The sequence below is a fragment of the Leptidea sinapis genome, chromosome 34 (assembly GCF_905404315.1).
Source record: "Leptidea sinapis chromosome 34, ilLepSina1.1, whole genome shotgun sequence".
NCBI lineage: Eukaryota > Metazoa > Arthropoda > Insecta > Lepidoptera > Pieridae > Leptidea > Leptidea sinapis.
The window spans coordinates 876,330-897,187 of NC_066298.1; the positions used below are offsets into that span (position 1 = coordinate 876,330).

At 34.6% G+C, this 20,858-nt stretch overlaps 1 protein-coding gene across 1 annotated transcript in view; it reads left to right on the forward strand.

Annotated features, from left to right (window-relative positions):
* The first annotated feature begins 10,803 nt into the window (after nt 1-10,803).
* Nucleotides 10,804-20,858, forward strand: part of LOC126974866 (serine/threonine-protein kinase NLK) — a 176,497-nt gene continuing 166,442 nt past the window's right edge. Inside the window, 1 exon segment of the mRNA XM_050822561.1 lies at nt 10,804-11,343. Coding sequence (XP_050678518.1) covers nt 11,141-11,343 — 203 coding nt within the window. The 5' untranslated portion in view covers nt 10,804-11,140.

Genomic DNA, 20,858 nt, shown 5'->3' on the forward strand with positions numbered 1-20,858 from the left:
CAGTCAAAACAATTCACATTCAAATTCAAATATTTTTATTCAAAATAGGATGTGAAATCACTTATTGAAAGTCAAAAAAAAACTACCACCCATTCCAAATTGAATGCCTCAGGCCTGAGAAGAATGGGCGCAACAAACTCAGCGGGGTTTTTTTTTCATCAAAAGTATGTTTTACAATTAAAGTAACATTTACAAAGTAACATTGTACAATTAAACTTATTATTTAATAGCCTGAGGGCGGTCGCTCCATTCCCAATCTGTGGTATCATTAAGGATTCATTATGTTACCTTTACCACACAAACGTTTTTTAACAATTCTTTTGAATAACGTAACACCTTTGTTTTGAACATTTTCTGGGATCTTGTTGTAAAAGCATATACATCGCCCCACAAAAGACTTACTAACTCAACTAAGCCGAGTAGTAGGCATCATCAGTTTATGTCTGTTCCTGGTGTTAACATTATGGTTATGACAGTTTCTGGCAAATTCACTTATGTGCCTATGAACATACATTACATTATCACGAATATATTGAGAAGCAACAGTCAAGATGTTAATTTCTTTGAATTTTGCTCTCAATGATTCTCTAGGACCTAGGTTATAAATAGCGCGAATAGCCCTCTTCTGCAGCACAAATATTGTATTAATATCAGCAGCGTTGCCCCATAGCAATATACCATAGGACATAATACTATTGAAATAACTAAAGTATACTAGTCGCGCCGTATCTATGTCAGTTAATTGTCTAATCTTTTTAACCGCGTATGCTGCAGAACTAAGTCTGTTCGCCAATCCTTCAATATGGGGGCCCCATTGTAATTTGGAATCTAGAGTTATGCCAAGAAATATAGCAGATTCCACCGGTTCTATCACCTCTCCGCTTAACAAAACATTTGCATTTACATTTTTGACATTTGGTACGGTAAATTTAATGAATTTAGTTTTCTTGCTATTTAACAATAGGTTATAAGCGCTAAACCAGTACACGATGTCAGATAAAATATCGTTCACTTCGTCATACATAGCTTGGTTTCTTTTCACTTTGAAAATCAGTGAAGTGTCGTCCGCAAACAATACTACCTTATGTTTTTTGTCTATAAGATTAGGAAGATCATTTATATAGATAAGGAAGAGGAACGGTCCAAGAATAGACCCTTGTGGTACCCCCATACTGAGAGGAGTCCCAGGAGATCTCCTGCCATTCACGTCGACCCTCTGAATTCTATTGTTTAGATATGAAGTCAGAAGATCGAGCGAAGTTCCTTTTATGCCATAGTGGTATAGCTTCCTGACCAGCGTTGAATGTTGAACACAATCAAAAGCCTTAGATAAATCACAGAAGATGCCAAGTGCATTCTGCGATTCCTCCCAGGCATCAAAAATATTCTTGATCAGCTCAACACCTGCATCCATTGTTGAACGTCCCCTAGTAAAGCCAAATTGTTTCAAATGAAGTAACTTATGAGAGTTAAAGTAAGTAAGCATTTGGCTTAAAATTATTTTTTCAAAAATTTTACTAAGGGTCGGCAAAACCGACACAGGACGATAGTTGTTCGGGTCAGAAGAGCATCCCGACTTAAATATTGGTGTAATTTTACTATGTTTCAGAAGGTCAGGAAACACGCCACGATTAATACAATTATTAAATACTATTGCAAGATATGGTGCTATGACATCAATTATTGAACTTATTATTTTAACAGAAATGCCCCATATATCAGCAGTTTTTTTCATGTCTAGAGATTTAAAAGTTTTAATTATTTCTCCAGGGCTAACAAAACTAAAATTGAAACTTTGTTGACATCCTATAACATTTTCCAGAAGAAGTGACTCAGCAACACTGGTGGAGGAGACAAGAGTGTTTGTGATACAAACTGGAATCTCAGAAAAAAAATTCTCAAAAGCAGTAGCAACTTCAAAGAGATTGAATTATTGTATTGTTTATTGATAGATTATATTCAATGTTGCGGTCTTTCAATCTTCCAAATTCCCAGTTAATAACATTCCAAGTCATCTTTATTTTATTTGGTGCATTTTTAATTATTTCTCTGATATGCATAGACTTTGCAATAGAACAAACACTTTTAAATAATTTAGAGTATTTTTTAAAATACTCGAGAAAAGATGTATCATGATTATACAATGATCTCTCACTATACAGTTCATATAGCCTTTGTCTGCTCCTATGAATGCCAGCTGTTGCCCAATCATTAAATGACAGGAGACCACCTGATTTGACTGTCTTAGAAGTAAATATAGAAGCAAACTCTGTTTTAATTATTTTAAATTGGAAATGGACGAAGCGCTGGTACCGGTCGATGAGCATCACCCGCCGCTCGAGGTGTGCTGGCGCACTGCGGCTCGCGCGCCGCTTGACCCTGCCGCAATCACGACCGCCGCCCCGCGCCCCAGTGCTCAACATTTACACTCAGGTACACGCGATTTGCGATGCAAATGGAACTTTTATAAGGCCGATTATCAATTGCTCTATTCCAAATTAACTATGTTTGATTGGTCTAAATTATATAAAATTAGTAATTTAGATGAAATGCTAAATTATTTCTATAATATAATAAATAATATTTTGGATGAATGTGTACCTAAAAGAAATAAAAAAAGGAAAAGTAGTGAAAATTATCGATATCCGGAATGGTACACGAGTGACTTAATAAAAAATATTAAAACTAAGGCGATGCTACACAAGCGGTATAAGAAGACGAAATTACTCAGTGATTACAATAAATTCTCTTTATACAGAAAGTCCGTAAAACAAGAAGTTGAAGTGGCATATGAACAACACAAGGAAAAAATTCAGTGTCAGTTTTCTGCTGATCCAAAATCCTTTTGGGGATTTATAAAAGCAAGAAGGGGGTCATCGAGTAAGCAATTAATTTTGAAAGATGGCAAACTTCTCACGAATGAAGAAAGTGCTTTGCAATTTGCTCAGTTCTTCGAAAGTGTTTACAGTTGCGAAAAGCCACTTTTGGACGCAGGATCGGCGGCATGCTACGGGGCTAGCAGCGCGCGCGTCCACTTAGAAGAGCTTACTGTGGCGGAAGTGAGTGAAGCTCTGGTGCGCCTCAAACCAAAGCGTTCCGCAGGCCCGGATGGCATACCAGCATTCTTGTTTAAGGATTGTAGTACGGTACTAGCTGAGCCTCTTCAATACATTTTTAACACATGCGTGAAATATAGTACATTCCCTGAATTATGGAAAACCACGAGAGTTATTCCAGTCCCGAAGGGTAAAGCGGGACCAGATGTCAGTGGGTATAGACCGGTGGCAGTCCTATCAACGCCGGCAAAAGTGTTCGAGTCAGCTATACATCGCAAGCTGTACGCCCAAGTGTCAGCGCAATTTTGCGACTCCCAACACGGATTTAGTCCAGCCCGAAGCACTGCCACTAATCTTCTAAATCTGATGACATATTTGGTCCCAGCAATGGACTCTGGAATACAGGTAGATGTGGTTTACCTAGATTTCCGAAAAGCATTTGACACTGTTGACAATGACGTATTGCTGAGGAAATTAGCGGATGTAGGTTGCTCGCCAAAAACATTACAGTTCTGGGCTTCTTACATGAGAGATAGAAAGCAGTATGTAGACTTTAATGGATACGAATCAGAGCCATACTTTACGAGATCTGGAGTAAGTCAAGGCAGTAACCTTGGACCTCTTGAATTTATCATAACGATAAACGATCTGCCGGAGGTCCTAAGGCACAGCAAATGTCTCCTTTTTGCAGATGACGTAAAGTTAATGCTCCAAATAAGAGAAAAATCGGATTGCGACCACCTACAAGACGACATCTCAAAATTGATAGACTGGAGCAGGGAGAATAAATTGAACTTCAATCCTGCTAAGTGTTGTGTCTTAAGTTTTACCCGAGCCAGTAAACCTATATTGTATAACTACAAGATAGGCACGGATACAGTGCAGCGCGTGAAGCAGATACAGGATCTGGGTGTCTTGTTTACATCGGACTTGATGTTTAGAGAGTATATAATTAAAACCTGCAAAAAGGCCTATAGAAATTTAGGGTTTGTTTTGAGACACTCTAAAGAGTTCACTAATATCACAACCGTCAAGGTACTTTATAATGCACTGGTAAGGAGTCATCTGGAGTACAACTCGGCGATATGGGGCCCTTATGAGGACAAGTACAGGTTGATGTTAGAGCGTGTCCAAAACAAATTCGTTAGGCACCTATACTTCAAGTTATATGGAGTATACCCATTTTACCCACTTATGTATCCGACACTGTTTGTTCTGGGTATGGTTGGGTATACTGAGTTGAGCGTCCGTAGGGATTTTTTTCTAGCAGCGTATGTGGTGAAGTTGTTGCGCGGGAAGGAGCACAACCCGGGAGTTCTGTGCTGCTTGAGTCTTCGTGTGCCGGACCGGTACGTGTGGAGGCGCCTCCATCCGCCACTACTATCCATTCCGATGGCGAGAACAAATGTGTTGGCAAAGTCTCCTTTAACTAGAGCTCTTCGCCATATAAATGAACTCCACAACAAAGTGGACATTTTTGAGTGTACGTGGAGTGATCTCACAAGGGTATTGTTATATGTAGTATGTTATGGTAAATAGTAGTATGTTTAAGTTTTTTCTAATTCTGGTGTGATATATTATTTGTAATGTAATGTAGTTTGATTGTATGATTAGTTTTAGTTTGATTTGATTGTTGTTTGCTGTGTTTGTTATTCTTGTTTGTTTGTAACTGTCGCATTAGGTAATACCTGTAATGATAGTTGCTATGTGTGTGTGAAATAAATAAATAAATAAATAACATATCATACATTTCATTTGGATTAATATTATATTTGAATAAATCCAAATTTGAGAGTTTAACTGACACATTGCCTCTATATTTCTCCATTCGCCTATTATTCACAGGAACAAACGTAAACTTTTTAATTTTAGTACATTTATTGACCTCAATATTAATAGAGGCTAACTGACCAAAGTGGTCTGAACTCAGATTATTAATTATTGCCTGAGAGATGGGTTTATAATTGGTAAATATGTTATCAATACAGCTTTTGGAGGTGCCAGTTACTCTAGTAGGCTCTAAGAAAATATTAGTTAAATCATATGATTTGAATAAAGATCTGAATCTAATACTGGTTGAGGATTTTTCTAATAAATTAATATTAAAATCACCACATATCATGATATACTTCTTAGACTCAGATAATTTTAATAAAACCTCCTCCAATACACTTTCAAATAATTCATATACTGCATCTGGGGGTCTGTATATACTAACAACAATGGCGCACTTGAGCTCTGCACAGGCTATTTCAATTGTACGTTCAACAGAGAGGCCTACAATATCAATGTCTATTAAATTAGTTAGACCTTAATAAATAACAGTTTTATGTTTACATATAGCTATTTGTATTTAAATCTTATATATTTCAGATATGTCAATAATAATATATTAATTTTAACGATAATCTAAAACATAAATATCAATAGTTGCAAACAATTGACGGTAGGTGGCGATTTGCACCCATATATACTACCTAACAATTTGTATATGTGTAGATATACTAAATTTTTCAATGCAGCAATGAAAGTAAGCGCTTTGCAATTTGATTACAGGCAGTTAGAAATTCTGCTTCATCATAATCGACTACGACAATTACTTGACTGTGTTATGGTAGATGACTTAAATATCCAGATAGCAAAAAAAGATTCGGCCGAGTATCGTTAATTTGCTCCTAAGAATTGAAGAGTTCAAATTCAAATTCAAAAACACTTTATTCATGTAGGTCACAAAAATGACACTTATGAATGTCAAAAAATATGTATAAATATTGTTTCTTATTGAATTTACCGCTACTTCGTAAAGGGTTGAGCTAATGAGAAGAAGTAGCAAGAAACTCATTGCCACTCTTTTAAGTCAAGATTTACATTTTAGTTGTTTTACAAATCATTTCAATTACAATATATGTAAAGTGACGCAACAAAAATACTCAAAAGTCAAAAACTGAAAGGCTTACATAAGTAAGTCAAAAAAAGAAAAAAAAAGTAAATTAATACTTATAAACACAAGAGTTATTGAGTATAGTAGATGCATCAATCCACACATACCGTGAATAAATAGAGGCATTATGTGAGCATTTCATAAAATAAAATATATAATAACTTTAACTTTAAAGGAAATAATAATAATAAAAAAAACACATCAAGCAGACCTCCCGGTAACAAGATCATCCAGCCCCCACGAGTAGCACCCGTTCACGAGCATGACGCATGGACCAGCCATCGCCTCCCTCGACCATATTTTAGGGAAGGGAACGACCCGCCCCACGTCGCCACCACAAGCAGAGGCATTTAAGCGAGCATGACGATACCTGCCACGAGAAATGTACCGAATAACAAAACAATTCAAGTTCATCTATATATTATGCAATACTTACTAAATGCCTCTACTTACAATTTTGTTTCAAATTACATAACTCATGATAATGATTATTAAAATTGATAAAACAACAGAAACAATATTAATAATTAAATTATATAATTATAATGACATCTATCAAACTAAGACAGACATGTAACAGCCCAGCAGCTCAGTCCCAAGGGTTCTTTAGATCCAGATATTCAGATATTTTATAGTACCCTTTTGTATACAACTTTTTCTTTAGCACTGATTTATATTCATTTAAAGGTAAGTTCTGAATGTCAATAGGGACCTTATTATAAAAACGTATACACAGACCTCTGAATGAAGTTGTGACTTTTTGGAGTCGACTTACATGAACAGCAAGCCTATCCCTATTTCTAGTATTGATATTATGAGTGTCACAAATTTTTTTAAACGAATTTATATTTTTTTTTACATAAACAAGGTTTTCATATATGTATTGCGATGTCAAAGTCAAAACTTTTATTTCCTTAAATTTTTCCCTTAGTGACACTCTTGGTCCTAATTTATAGATGGCACGAATAGCTCGCTTCTGCAGTGTGAAAATGGTGTTAACATCGGCAGCATGTCCCAAAAGTAAAATACCGTATGTCATCAGACTATGAAAATAGCTGAAGTAGACCAACCTCGCGGGATTTTCATCCGTAAGTTGCCAAATTTTTTTAACTGCGTATGCTGCAGAACTAAGCTTTTTCGCCAAATTAATAATATGAGGACCCCACTGAAGTTTGGTATCTAAGGTAATCCCTAAAAATACGGTTGTATCTACAGGTTTCAACTCATCGTCTTTTACTACAATATTTGAGTCAACCTGTCTAACATTAGGCAGGGAAAATTTAATACATTTGATTCTTTTTTTCATTAAGAAGGAGATTATTCGTAGTGAACCATTCCACTACTTTGGAGATAGCATAGTTCACGTCATCAAAAGCAGTATGCTGTCTATGTAGTTTAAAAAGTAAAGAAGTATCATCTGCAAACAATACTATCTCATGTTTATTTTGTACAAAGTATGGTAAATCATTTATATATACAAGGAATAGGAATGGCCCAAGCCTGTGGAACGCCCATGGTAATGGGAGATCCAGCTGACCTCTTACTGTTCACTTCAACCATCTGAAACCTGTTGCCCAAATAAGACTTCAGAAGGCAAAGTGCTTCTCCCTTGATACCATAATGATGTAGTTTCCTGATTAAGATTTCATGATGAACACAGTCAAATGCCTTGGATAAATCACAGAAAATGCCAACGGCTTCCTGACAATTTTCCCAGGCTTCAAAAATTTGCTGAATAAGCTCAACACCAGCATCTGTTGTTGAGCGACCCCTTGAAAAACCAAATTGTTTAGTGCTCATTAAATTGTTACCATAAAAATGATTAAGCAATTGTTGTAAAATAAGCTTTTACTTAGCGTCGGTAGAATAGATATTGGTCTAAAATTTGTGGGGTCAGAAGAACTACCGGCTTTGAATAATGGAATGATTTTACTCTGTTTCATCAAATCAGGAAACACACCATTGTCAACACATAAGTTAAATATGACAACCAAGTATGGAGCAATACAATCAGCTATGGAGTGAATTATTTTAACGGATAAGCCATCAAGATCAGCAACCTTTTTCAATTCTACTGATTTAAAGGCTTTCATTACATCATTGTAAGTAAAATGAGTGAATTTGAACTCTATTTTATATTCATTTACATTAGACATAATTATAGATTCAGCAAGAGTGGCAGATGACTTTAGGGCCTTGGTGGTGGAAACTGGAATATCAGCAAAAAATCTTTCAAGCATCCGCAACATCTTGGTCTGTATCCAAGATTTTATCATTTATTTTTAAACTAAAATTTAAGTTGCGAGGTTTGTTTCTTCCAGTCTCACTGTTTATTACTTGCCATGTTGATTTTATTTTATCTGAACTATTTTTAATTTTATTACTTATATACATTGATTTTGCTAAGGTACATGAGCTTTTAAATATCTTTGAATAATTTTTTACATAGTTAGCAAATCTTTCTGAGTGATTATACAATTTTTCCTCATAAAGTGAGTATAATTTCCTCCTGCTTATATGAATTCCCACCGTTGCCCAATCACTGAAAGACAATGAATTATTTTTCTGTATATACTTTGACTTAAATATAACATTATATTCACCTTTGATAACATTAATAACAGAATCATATAGTTCATTTGGGTCCTCATAATAATTAAAATTAGGTAACGTCTAACTATCTAAACTATCTAAAATTATTTCTGTTAAATAATTCTCTTGCTAGTAATTATTCTTCTGCTAAATTATTTCCGTTACTTTGTCATGGATTCCATAATCAGAACCTAACCAAACTCTCACCAAACTATCTTTGAAGTATATGCTTTCCAAACCATCATCAAAATCGGTTGGCGCGATATTGAGTTATTCGTAAATTTATCATCCACATTGCTATACCTATGTATAGCAAATCTAAGACTTTTATGGTTTTCTCATGGATGTCATTATCAGATCTGGACCAATGGGAAGCACCAGCTTTCAAATAAAAAAAGAATTATGAAAATCGGTTCACCCAGTCGAAAGGTTTGAGGAAACAAACATAAAAAAAAATACCGACGAATTGAGAATCTCCTCCATTTTTGGAGTCGGTTAAAAACACACGACACCCGAAATGTAATCAAAATATTTAAACCCATTTGTTGTCGAGACAAACAGCATGTCCGTGAACGCAAACCTTAAGACATTAGTAAGCCAGTAGGTAAAGAAGTGTAATATATTACTTTTATATAATAATTAAACAGATAGAAAATATGTCTGTTTATTTATATTAAACAGGATTATTATTAATATTATGATCGACTGACACAAATTCTAATTTTAATACTTTTTAATCTGTCCGTATATGTATACATATAATATGTGCTATATTGTAATGTCCTATATTTTATATTGTCACCTTATAAATAGTCTTGGCGGATTTCAATGAAAAATAGTAGATTGTTTTTTATTGGTCATTCTTCTTCGGCTCTCCTAATCAATTTTCGCCAGGACGTTTTGTCCTGAGTCGTGTGCAACATGCATCTTGTGTTCCTGCTGCTTATTGAGCGGCCAAGATTCCGAGCCGTATATTAGGGCTGGTCTTTCGGCAGCTTTGTAGACTTTGCCTTTGATTGGTATTTAGTATTGGGCATTCTAGAGTCACACAGCACACCTGTAAGCTCCCTCCCTTTAATGCCCTCCCGTTAATGCAGTTGGAGACGTCGAGCTCTATGGTGCAGTCGCTCGTCAGGATAGAGCCAAGGTATTAAAAGAACTCTACCCATTTGAGTGGGGTGTTCTGGACGTATATGGAACCATGTGTTGATGGAAAAATAACAGTGCATATACTCAGTTTTCTGTATGCTGACTCTCAGGCCACCTTTTTCTTCCACGTACAACCTAGATGTGGAATTAGCTTACTTGAGTGTTGTTTCCGGGACGATACGACATGGGTATCTTCAAATATAAGGTATAAAGATAACTAACGATCCCTTTTTTTTTAATGGAAAAGGACGACAGCCAAACGTACGGGTCACGTGGTGTTAAGTGATCACTGCCGCCCACATTCTCTTTAGGATCTTTGAGTTTTAAATTGAACCTTACAAATTACAATGACATTCCAAAATGGTTACGTAAAAGCCCACAAAATTGATTCCGCTTCGGAACTAAATGGCGCTCTTAGAGAGAAGAAACACTCGTAGCATTCTTTTTTTGTGCTCTTTTTAATAAAATATACAATATTGTAGTTACTGTTATTATTGTTGCTATAAAATAATCTCAATCTAGTCCGAGGTTGTGCGATCGCATAGATATTTCGCATTGGCCGGTGGAGTATTAGGATTTACGACAGAGCCAGTCTTAATAAAGCATTTAAATTTAAATATAGATAATGCCTGAACGTGTATACATTTTACCCTTAAAGCTATTTAGTATCATATGTAGGTACCTAGTTATGTTCTAGCTATGTAATATATCTAGGTAAAGTAAAGGTAGGTATTTAGGTATTATATGTTGAACATGCGTAAATATATTACGAGAAATTATTTAGTATAAGTACAATGATTAGTTTATAATAATACATCCATTTTAGTTTTGTACTGTGTGTACCTGTGCAAAGGTTTTTTGTATTTTTTTTTATGAAAAGCAACTCAAGCACAAAGCTTTAATGGTTACCACACGCACACAGTCAGAACTCTGAACCCAAGCCCAAGCAGCTGTTCAGAGGCCGCCATTGTTGCTTTCTATCTCGCTCATTCACCGTTTCCTCCCTATGGTTTGCCCGTTGCCGTTTGGTCCCCACTCCACCGCAAACATCAGTCTCGCTCAATTTCTGTGACGGGCGGACGCGTCACCTGTTCGATAAAAATAAACCACCGTCGTGTCAACCTTTGTTTAAAAATATTCAGTATTTTACTATAAATATTACGCAACGTGGTAGAAAAAGTAATTGAAAACAAATCGCGCATTAGAAAACAGTGAAACTGGCAGGTGACTTGTCATACGTGTGTCGCTTAGTGATTCCCGCATAGTCGTTCGAGCATGAATAAAGTAGGAGTAACCAGTGATAGCGTCGCTTTTCAATCGGGAGAGGCTTGGTGATAAAGGCACAGTGTTTCAAAAATATTACTAGGAAGGTGTGATGAGTCTGCGGTGACGGTTCGCTTGGATGGCGGCTGTAAGTGGCCCCGCGCGGCACTCTCGTGTCTCGATGAGTGTGTCCATGTCCCTGATGCAGGGCGCGGGCGGTACGCAGAATGCGCCCCAGGGCGCCATCCTGGCGGCTGCGGCGCCCTACTACCAGACACCGGCCATCCCGACCGACGTGCTGCCTGACCGCCCCATAGGCTACGGTGCCTTCGGTGTCGTATGGTTAGTAAACTTTAATTATTTCGTCACATTCCTTCATAAATTTTCAATATCTTTATTGCTTACTGAACTCCTTCATTCAAAAGTTTAACAAATAAACAAAACTTTTCTTGTTGTAAGACATAAAACAACATTTTATGTAAGTACCTACTGCAATATTTTCCAAAATTTTTGTATTTTAACTGACTGTTTTTAATAATATTATTGGCTTAAACTTATTTTTAAGGTATTTATTTAATTCTTTCCATAAGCATCAGCAATTTCCACTACAAATATTGCTTAGGGAAATATATTGTATAATATATATATTGTTGCAAATTATTTTATTCTTAGTTTTAAATAGCAATACAATAAGTATATATTTTTATTACTTTATTGTTGAAATGTGAACAATATTTTCTTTGTGCATTTATATACATTTATGGATACCAAAAACTAAACAAAGCCAAATGGCATAATATGTATGAAATATATTCATTTAACTAAGGTATAATATGTTATAATATGCTGAATTTCCTTAAAGATATAAATGTGTTCCATCCAAATTATTACTATACAGATACCATTAAATATTTAAATACCAATATTAGTAGGTAATAATAATTTGAAATATGCAATCATTCAAGAATTTCACAATTAGAGGCTGGAAAATAAAATGTATGTTTAACAATTGGCTGTTGTTATTAGTAAAAGCTGAGTACTGATACCTGATAATATAGTTCATTTATTTTTAATTCATCTTTGTTTAACTTCAATGTTTTTAACAGTTTATATATATAGCATAATTTTTTATAGTATTCCTTAACTTGAAATAAACACCTTAGTTACATCAAAATATGTAAAAAACCCATTAGTATTATATTATTAAACTTATATGATGTTGCCGTATTTAATGTATTGAGTAATAGGCTATATAAATTACTATGCAAATACCACTGCATTTAACATACTTATAAATCTATATTGATGACCAATAATTTTTAATGAAATTTTAATCATTATTAAAAGGCCCTTTTTGGAGGTGGTGTCCCAATCAAACTACAAAAGTTTTTGCCATTGTAATTATGAGTGTACAATAATTTTTAAAGTATGGCATTGAGACTGTATAAGTGACAGGTTTAAATGTTTATAAAATGGAAGCGAGGTTTAATGATGGAATACAATAGTATTGAAACAAATTCTGGAAATTTAATCCTTTGTGATTAAATAACTTATCTTCCATAATTTTTGCAAATATATATATATATATAAATAATTAAGTTCATATTTTTTTAAATATATTTCTGGTGGCTGAAACAATATGAACCAAATTAAAACACTTGTGAGATTCCAAAAATAGTCTCTTACATTTTTTGTCGTTAAAAGTGTGCCAAAAAAAGTTACATTAAAATATAAATTGTTTATTAAAGTTTATTTGTTAATTTAATGCCTCTGCATTCTTGCAGGGTCACTACTAAGTTATCAGATGAATAATATGACTTAAGAGTGATAATGGCTTGTTATTTTGTTAGCTGAATGATTACTTGTAATCTAGCAAATTCTAATCTATGCTGAAATATTATAAATGTGCATGTATGTATGTTTTTTACTCAATCCCTGCTCACAAAACAGCTGTATGAATTTCATTAAAATTTGACACATACAAATTATTGGTTGGATTTACTTTACATGTAGAACATTAATGTAAAGACGAAACAGGGGCGAAATCGCAGGTAACAGCTAGTTCCTACATATATTTGAAACTAAACATAAAGTTCTGTATGATGCATAATATTGTCAGTCACACCTCAGCGGGCTTTATCTTAATAACAGTAGAAGGCATAGAGGGCTTAAATATATTTCTTCTCTCTCAGAACCACTATTGTTTCCAAAGCAGTGAAATACTTCTAATAAAATTTATTTTGAGACAATATACATAAAGTATTGTGTATTTTAAACTGTATTTCAAATACTATGGAATCCCTGTTGAATCTGAATATTGCCAACGGGATAGTTTTTTTTTAATTACATACCTGTTCTTTTATATTACGTTTACTGACAAGATTTTATTGATTTACGTCACTGCTCGCCCCTACTTTGATAATATCCAATTATATTGCGGAAGCCATTTCCCCTTAGCCATCTAAATTCTGAAGCATACTTTTCCTCAAATAACGGCGGGCTCATTCCAGCATAGGTTAAGCATTAAATTTACTGACTATGGAAAGACTGAGATTTTCCAGGGTATCTAGACGTCAGCACTAGAAAATATTGAAATTCCTTAAATACTGACCTTAGATCATTTATACGTTTAGATATATCTATATATCCGTATCTATCTAATTCCCAGTACTCTGTGAACGGCTGGATCACATGGCGTTGCGTCAGACGTCGCTTCATTGTGTGTCTTCGCACGACACGCCTCAAGTTAGGATATCATCCCCACCATCTGGAGGTGTGTCGGTCCTCCACAGTGCGTTTTCAAGGAGCTTTCGTCCACGTACTACAAAGCTGTGGAATGCGTTCCTTGTGCGGTGTTTCCGGGACGATACGACATGGGTACCTTCACAAAAAGCGCGTACACCTTCCTTAAAGACCGGCAACGCTCTTGTGATTCACACGAGTGCGCAAACTTATTTGTATTACAAGAGAATGTGGCGGCGGTGATCACTTAACACCAGGTGACCCGTACGCTCGTTTGTCCTCCTATTCCATAAAAAAAGAATAGACTGTGACAGCTGCGAAACCGGCGAAAAAAAATGAGTTTAGAACTAACCTCTATTTCGAGCATTTCATTCACACTAACAAAAAGTGTAATACAAATCGCAAGTGTAAGCCGTAGCTTGTCACGCACACTAAAGTATTAAAACTGTCCTGTTTTCATTGGTGGTCTGGTAGCAAGAGGCTCTATCTAGAAGTATAAATTACCTAAGATGCAGACCTTTTTGATGTTCCCAAAGGTAGACGCGTAATCAGATATCACTAAGAAAGATCTTTGCGCAAGTGCTATAACCGAATATTATTAAAATAAACATACAAATATATTATATTCCTCTTTGACACGTTTGCGCATGTTTTGCGCACTTGCTATGAACCTATTACCATGAATTGCGCTTCAAAAAGTTACCACGTGGTGTATCAAGCCTAATCTATAAATAAATTATTTAATCACATCCATACATACATAAAATATTAATCTATAAATAAATTTAAATGTTTGTAAAAAATGGCTCTGTCGTAAATCCTATTACTTCACTGCTGAATATCTAAATGATCGGACAGCCTGGGAATAGATTGTGATTATTTTATAGCGATAGAAATGATTGTACAATATTGTATATTTTTATTGAAAAGAGCTCAAAAAAATAATGCTGGGAGAGTTGCTTGCGCCACTTCTTCTCTCTCAGAGCGCCATTTGTTTCCGAAGCGGTAGTAGTATCTAGTAGTTATTAGAAATGACATCAAAAATAATTCTAAAGGAATCAATTTTGAGAAAAAATAAATGCCCTTTAAACCCTCAGGTTCGTTGGTACGTGTAACAAAACCGCATAATATTATTTGCCATGTGGAAAACAAACTTACTAGCCATAATACCTATTATTATAATTGTATTTATATATTCATTATAATAATGTCATTTGACAGTCGAGATAACACTTGAAATTAACCGTTACCAGGGTATAAATGACTTGAAATTTGCAATATACATAATATACAATTGCGCTCGTCACCAAGATGTTAAGTCTCATTTGCCCAGTAATTTCACTAGCTACGGCGCCCTTCAGACCGAAACACAGTAATGTTTACACATTAGGTGCTTCACGGCAGAAATAGGCGCCGTTGTGGTACCCATAATCTAGCCGGCTTCCTGTGCAAAGGAGCCTCCCACTGGTAAATTAGGAAACTAGCTGTGTCCGACTTCGTTCACGTAAATTAGTGTGCTCCTCTTGTATGAATGCTTATTTATAATGTAAGGAATACAATCAAAAAAATAACATTTTTTTATTTTGATCAAGTAGATTCTAAATTTACAGGTACGACCTCACCCTCCACATACCAATGTGTTTTCAAAGTCAAAGTCAAAAAATTCTTTAAATCTTTTTTTCGGTTTTCGAATTCATAAATTTATTATTTATAAGGTCGGCAACGCTCTTGTGATTCCTCTGGTGTTACAAGAGAGCGCTGCGGTGATTACTTATCATCAGGTAACCCGTATGCTCGTTTGTCGTCCTCTTCCATAAAAAATGTTCCTCCAAGCTACGCTGAAGCATTCGTGAAAGTTTTATGAGGATGAAAGGTCTAGTAGGTCCAGAGATTAGCGTGTACAAAAAAGCACACAGGCAGACGATTTAAAAAAAAATATTTTGTGTTCAGCTACACTCCGTTTATCACCTCCAACCGGTTTTTTAGAAAAAATATCCAATGAACAGACACGTCGACTCTACAGTTTTTTTATAGCCTGTATATACATATAGATAAACCTAATTTAAATTTTATATGACATGTTGAGTGGTAATTTACTCAGTTTACCAACACTGGAATGGAATACTTGTCCAGTAATGCTAAGTGGCACTAAATAATTGTAATTTGAGTTCATAATTGATTTATGATGCTTCGTGTGCAAAGGTCCTTACATATATTGAAGTTTCCACTTAAACCTTGACGTCCAGGCGACGTAATTATTTAGTTTACTCACGACGAAGCCTTCAACGACCATGTGCCAATTTGGCATTGAGTGACCTTGTGTGATCAATTTTAAACAGGTTTTTTTCGTGCCTTGATTTCACAATATGCTCAAATACCACTTCGTTTTGCCCTATAGTTGTAACAAATCCACAAGAAAAATTTCATTTAGTAGCAAATGTTTTATATCAAACTAGCTGACCTGACAGACGCTGTTCTATTGATAGAAAAAAAAATGTAACTAAGTATTCGGGAATAATGAGGTCTAAAGCCATAGGAAATTAATGATTTTATAATATGTAGTAATAAAATGATAAGGATTAATATTATCGTATATTTGTAAATAGCTTTTACATAACCGCTTTATAATTGACAATTTTTAAAGGATCAAAATGGATATAGTACTTATGTTATCCTTATGAGGTAGACATATGCCATCACAGACTTTTCTGTAGACCTATATAAGATACACAATTCCACCCTACATTATTTTGTTATATCTCAAAGGGTTAAGACAGTTTTTACGTTTAAAAAGCTCCGAGACGGCTTATTTTATCCAACACCGTATATCATTATTGTGTACAAAAACATAATAAATTATATACTAACCCCTCCGAGAACCACGCTATCCATTGGTGGAATCAGCAAGTAAATCGATAGTTGTTTTTGAGTTTATCGCAATCAGACAGACGCCTCGAAGTACTTTGTTATTATGGTGACTATACAAAAACTTGAAAACCGAAAAAACTTGCATACGTGGCGGGCGAGGATCGAACGGTGTCCATTTTGCGAGATTCAAGAGTTCAACCTATTGCGTTAACCACGCTTTTTAAAAGTTTATAGTATATACATTTATTAAATGATTATAATTTTCAGGGTTAAGTTAGAGTTTTGATAGTTAATAAATATCAACTTATACGTATATTTTATGAGCTTAGGCAAAGAGAAAAGGAAACGAAGGAGAGAAAAGAGAAGGAGAAATCCTACAACCTGCACAAAGTTTGAAAGCAGTGATAATAATTCGTCGTGTTTGTTGAAAAAATTCCTAAAGAAAAGTTAGACAGTAACATGGTTTAGTGATTCGTAACTCACAATAACCAAACCATCTTAAAACACGTGGTGTTTAGTTCTAACACTTGCCAAAGAAAAAGCGATGCAATCATAAGGTTATAAAAGTGGTTTTTCTAGAATCATGCATCGCCTTCAAATGCTATCGAAAGCACGTTGCATTTTCTATTAACAATAATTATTTCTTTCGATTCTGTACTTTAACTTTGAGTATTAAGGTAGGTTTTCATTTGCCGTATTCTGATGTCAAAATAGTTGCTCAGCTTCGAGGTAACGTTATTCTAAACACACGGTATTAAGGTCCAGTTTCGTTCGCGTTGCCGACTGCGGTTAAGTTAAACGTAGATGAGGGTTGTCGAGTATGGATGGATGCTCTATGCGGATGTCTTGCATTAACAGGGTTGCTACTGTCCCATGCTCATAGGCTATGGCGTTATTTTTAACGGCTTTGCTTTTGGATATTTAAAATAACAATGCCAATGTGCCTTTTAATGATTTATTTTTCGAATATTTAAATGCTGCATTGAATATAATATAACTTTAATGCTTTATTTAAGTACATGTACTGTAATACTTTTCGAATTAATACAAATAATTTAATTGTAAAATATTGAATGGTTTACTTGTGACAGCCCTAATATGTAGGTACCTGCTGGGTGGGATAGGTAGGGTCCTCGTCACGAGGATTGTGTGAACGACCGCGGGTAGAGGAGTTGAGCCCCTGTTTGATTATTCCGAGACCCTCGATGTTCGGAGCCCCTAAAATCTATTCAGCGTCAGCAGCGAGGTACTTACTCTGCGTTCGTTGAATGAATAAACGAAAAATTTTATATTGACCCTCATTTACCCTTACATTTATAAATCGAATTTCAGTTCTCGTTTCGTTTTAATTTCAATTTAGTAGGTACTTACTCCAATAGACACTTGAAAATTTTGTTTTTATTCGATATTATTAAAATGTTTTTTTACGTTTGATAAGTATCTATTTATTATTCAATCACGCTATGGAAACAGTTCTTAACCAGTTTATTGAATAAAACCATGCGATAAAACCGTCATACTTAGTGTACTTAGTTAATACTAAAAACGCTAAAATTTTGATTAAAGTAAAAAATAATAAATAAGAATAAAAAAACAAAACCGAATAAGTTCTTAGTAGCTAACCGGTTACTTAAGGCCGTTCCCAATATTCAGTCTATCTCTTACGTGAGATAAAAATCGTAACTATCATTGACTTTTCTGTCCCAATAAACTTATCGACGGTAACCACCTTATCCGTACACGCTGTTTGTCAATGGGACGACGTATAGCTTACGACCAATAGAAGTTTGAATGGAAATATCAATTCACGCGTCCCAATATAAGGCGATAAGAATGATTTATCGGGTATATTGGGACAGCTTCAGATTATTTGACTGCTAATTACTGACAGTAGAAGATAGTAATTTATTTCTATCTGTAGATAGTATATTGGGTCCGGCCGTTAGTAGCACACAGGTTTCCACATATCCGTATATTCATTTTAACATGTATCTTTGCGATTTTAAAATTAATACGGACAATCAAGTGTGTCTTAGATAATTTATACGTCTAGATATACCCACTTATTCATAATAGTCTGCTAACTTAAAGCATTGCTAATTCTCACTCTGTCTTCTTCTATTGACCTAAGTCAGAATGAGAAAAAACACTCCTTAGCAGCTGTTTTAAGTTAACGGACCATTATGAATAAGGGGGAGAGTATCTTGATGTTAGACAAGCGGTAAAAACAGGCCACGAAAATTCGTAGCAAGCCACGTCTTACACTCGCGATTTGTATGACACTGTGTGTTAGTGTGCATGAATTGCTCTAAATAGGAGTTTGTTCTAAATACAATTTTTTAGACTTTTTCACAGCTGTAATAGTCTAGCTAGACCAGGGGCGTGCATTGGTTTTATAGGAAGGTAGGCACTCTAGATTAAGCAAGTCATAATTGCGCTTTACTCCGACAGTACTAGGTTTTGAGGTTGTATATCGAATATGCTATCTGGAGACTGCCTACTGTAGGTATCTATACTAATATTATAAAGCTGCAGTGTTTGTTTGTTTGTTTGAACCCGCTAATCTCTGGTACTACTGGTCCGATGTGAATGATTCTTTCAGTTTTGGGTAGTCCATTTATCGAGGAAGGCTATAGGCTATGTTTTTTTTTTCAAAATTAGGGATCCTTAATAAAATTGCTATTTTGTAACACAAGGTGTAAAATCGAAAACCTATTTTTGCGTGCGCTGCAAAAACTATTGACAATAGAACAAAATGATGTACAGGCTATAATATAGGCAATATTTTATTACTTATAAAACTATCGCGTGAATTATACTTTATATGGCAAAACAACGTTTGCCGGGTCAGCTAGTTTAGGATATAGCGTAAGGAAAAATTTTATGAGTGGGTGTTCAATAGTTTGAAACAAATTACAGAATCAAATAAAAATAAATCAACTTTAACACTAGTGCTATATTTATTTAGGTTCTTAACGAAGTAGGCACTGCCTAATTGCCTATATGATATGCACGCCCCTGACCTAGACGTATAAATGATGTAAGCCCCCAGCTATCTTGGTGTATTCATCATCAGTATTAATATTAAATTATAATTTCAAGTGTTATAATATCGTCTATCAAATAATAAAAAGGCTTAGCATATTTTTGTACCCTAAAAGCAGTTAAAAAAATTATATTAGCCTAAAAAAATCTACCAATATTACTAATTTGCACTGCATTGCATGATATTGCGAAAACTAGGTAATTATCTAAATGTTTTGAGTTTTCCTTAGTGTTAATTCCGCCAATATTTGTTTTAAAACAATTCGACGCGTGTTTCGCCTCTACACGAGGCATCCTCAGGACATGTTGACTCGCCAAACTCTGGCACGAGACTGCTAGCTAATTTTCAAAATCTGTCAGCAAAACACATACAACAATTAAATTTAGGCAGCTTGTTTTTTATTAATACTTTCGCGTCAATCTAATCGATCGATGTAAAAAAAAAAAAAAAAGGATATTCATATATATAATTATACATATATACTTAATAATGACAAAGTTTCAAGTCCCAACGTATTTCACTTTAACTGTAACTATAATATAACAATATTTTAAATACCAGGTTATAAGTATATTAACAAGACGACGAATACAAAATTTAAATTTGAACTATAACCTAGAATACAGGCTCCTAAAATGTGTACAACTTCCTTGCCATATATAGTAGTAGGTATAAAATATATAAAATTTATTGAATTAGGCGGTACTTTGCGGAAATCCATAATTATACAAATGTTTAAGTTTGCCAGTCTCGTGCCAGATTTTGGCTAGACAACACGTCCTGAGGATGCCTCGTGTAGAGGCGAAACACGTGTCGAATTGTTTTTTAAAAACAAATATTGGCGGAATTAACACTAAAGAAAACTTAAATCATTTGTATAAATATATATATTTTAATCTATTACTATAATATGTATACGTATATATCTTTGATCATATTATTTTTGTTTTATTATATGAATATTTTATTTGTATATATGTCACAATAACTATTACTAATTTATATTATTTTTAATTTTAATTTTTAAGCACTTAATATTATTAAGCGTAGGTACATAACGCAATATTGTAAAAAATCAGCGGAACACGTGGTCTTGAATGCATGTATTATAATTTATAGAACTCATTGTCTACTCATGTATTTGTATGTCTGTTTGTGTTTTTCTAATAAAATAAACAAATAAATAAGTTATATTATACAG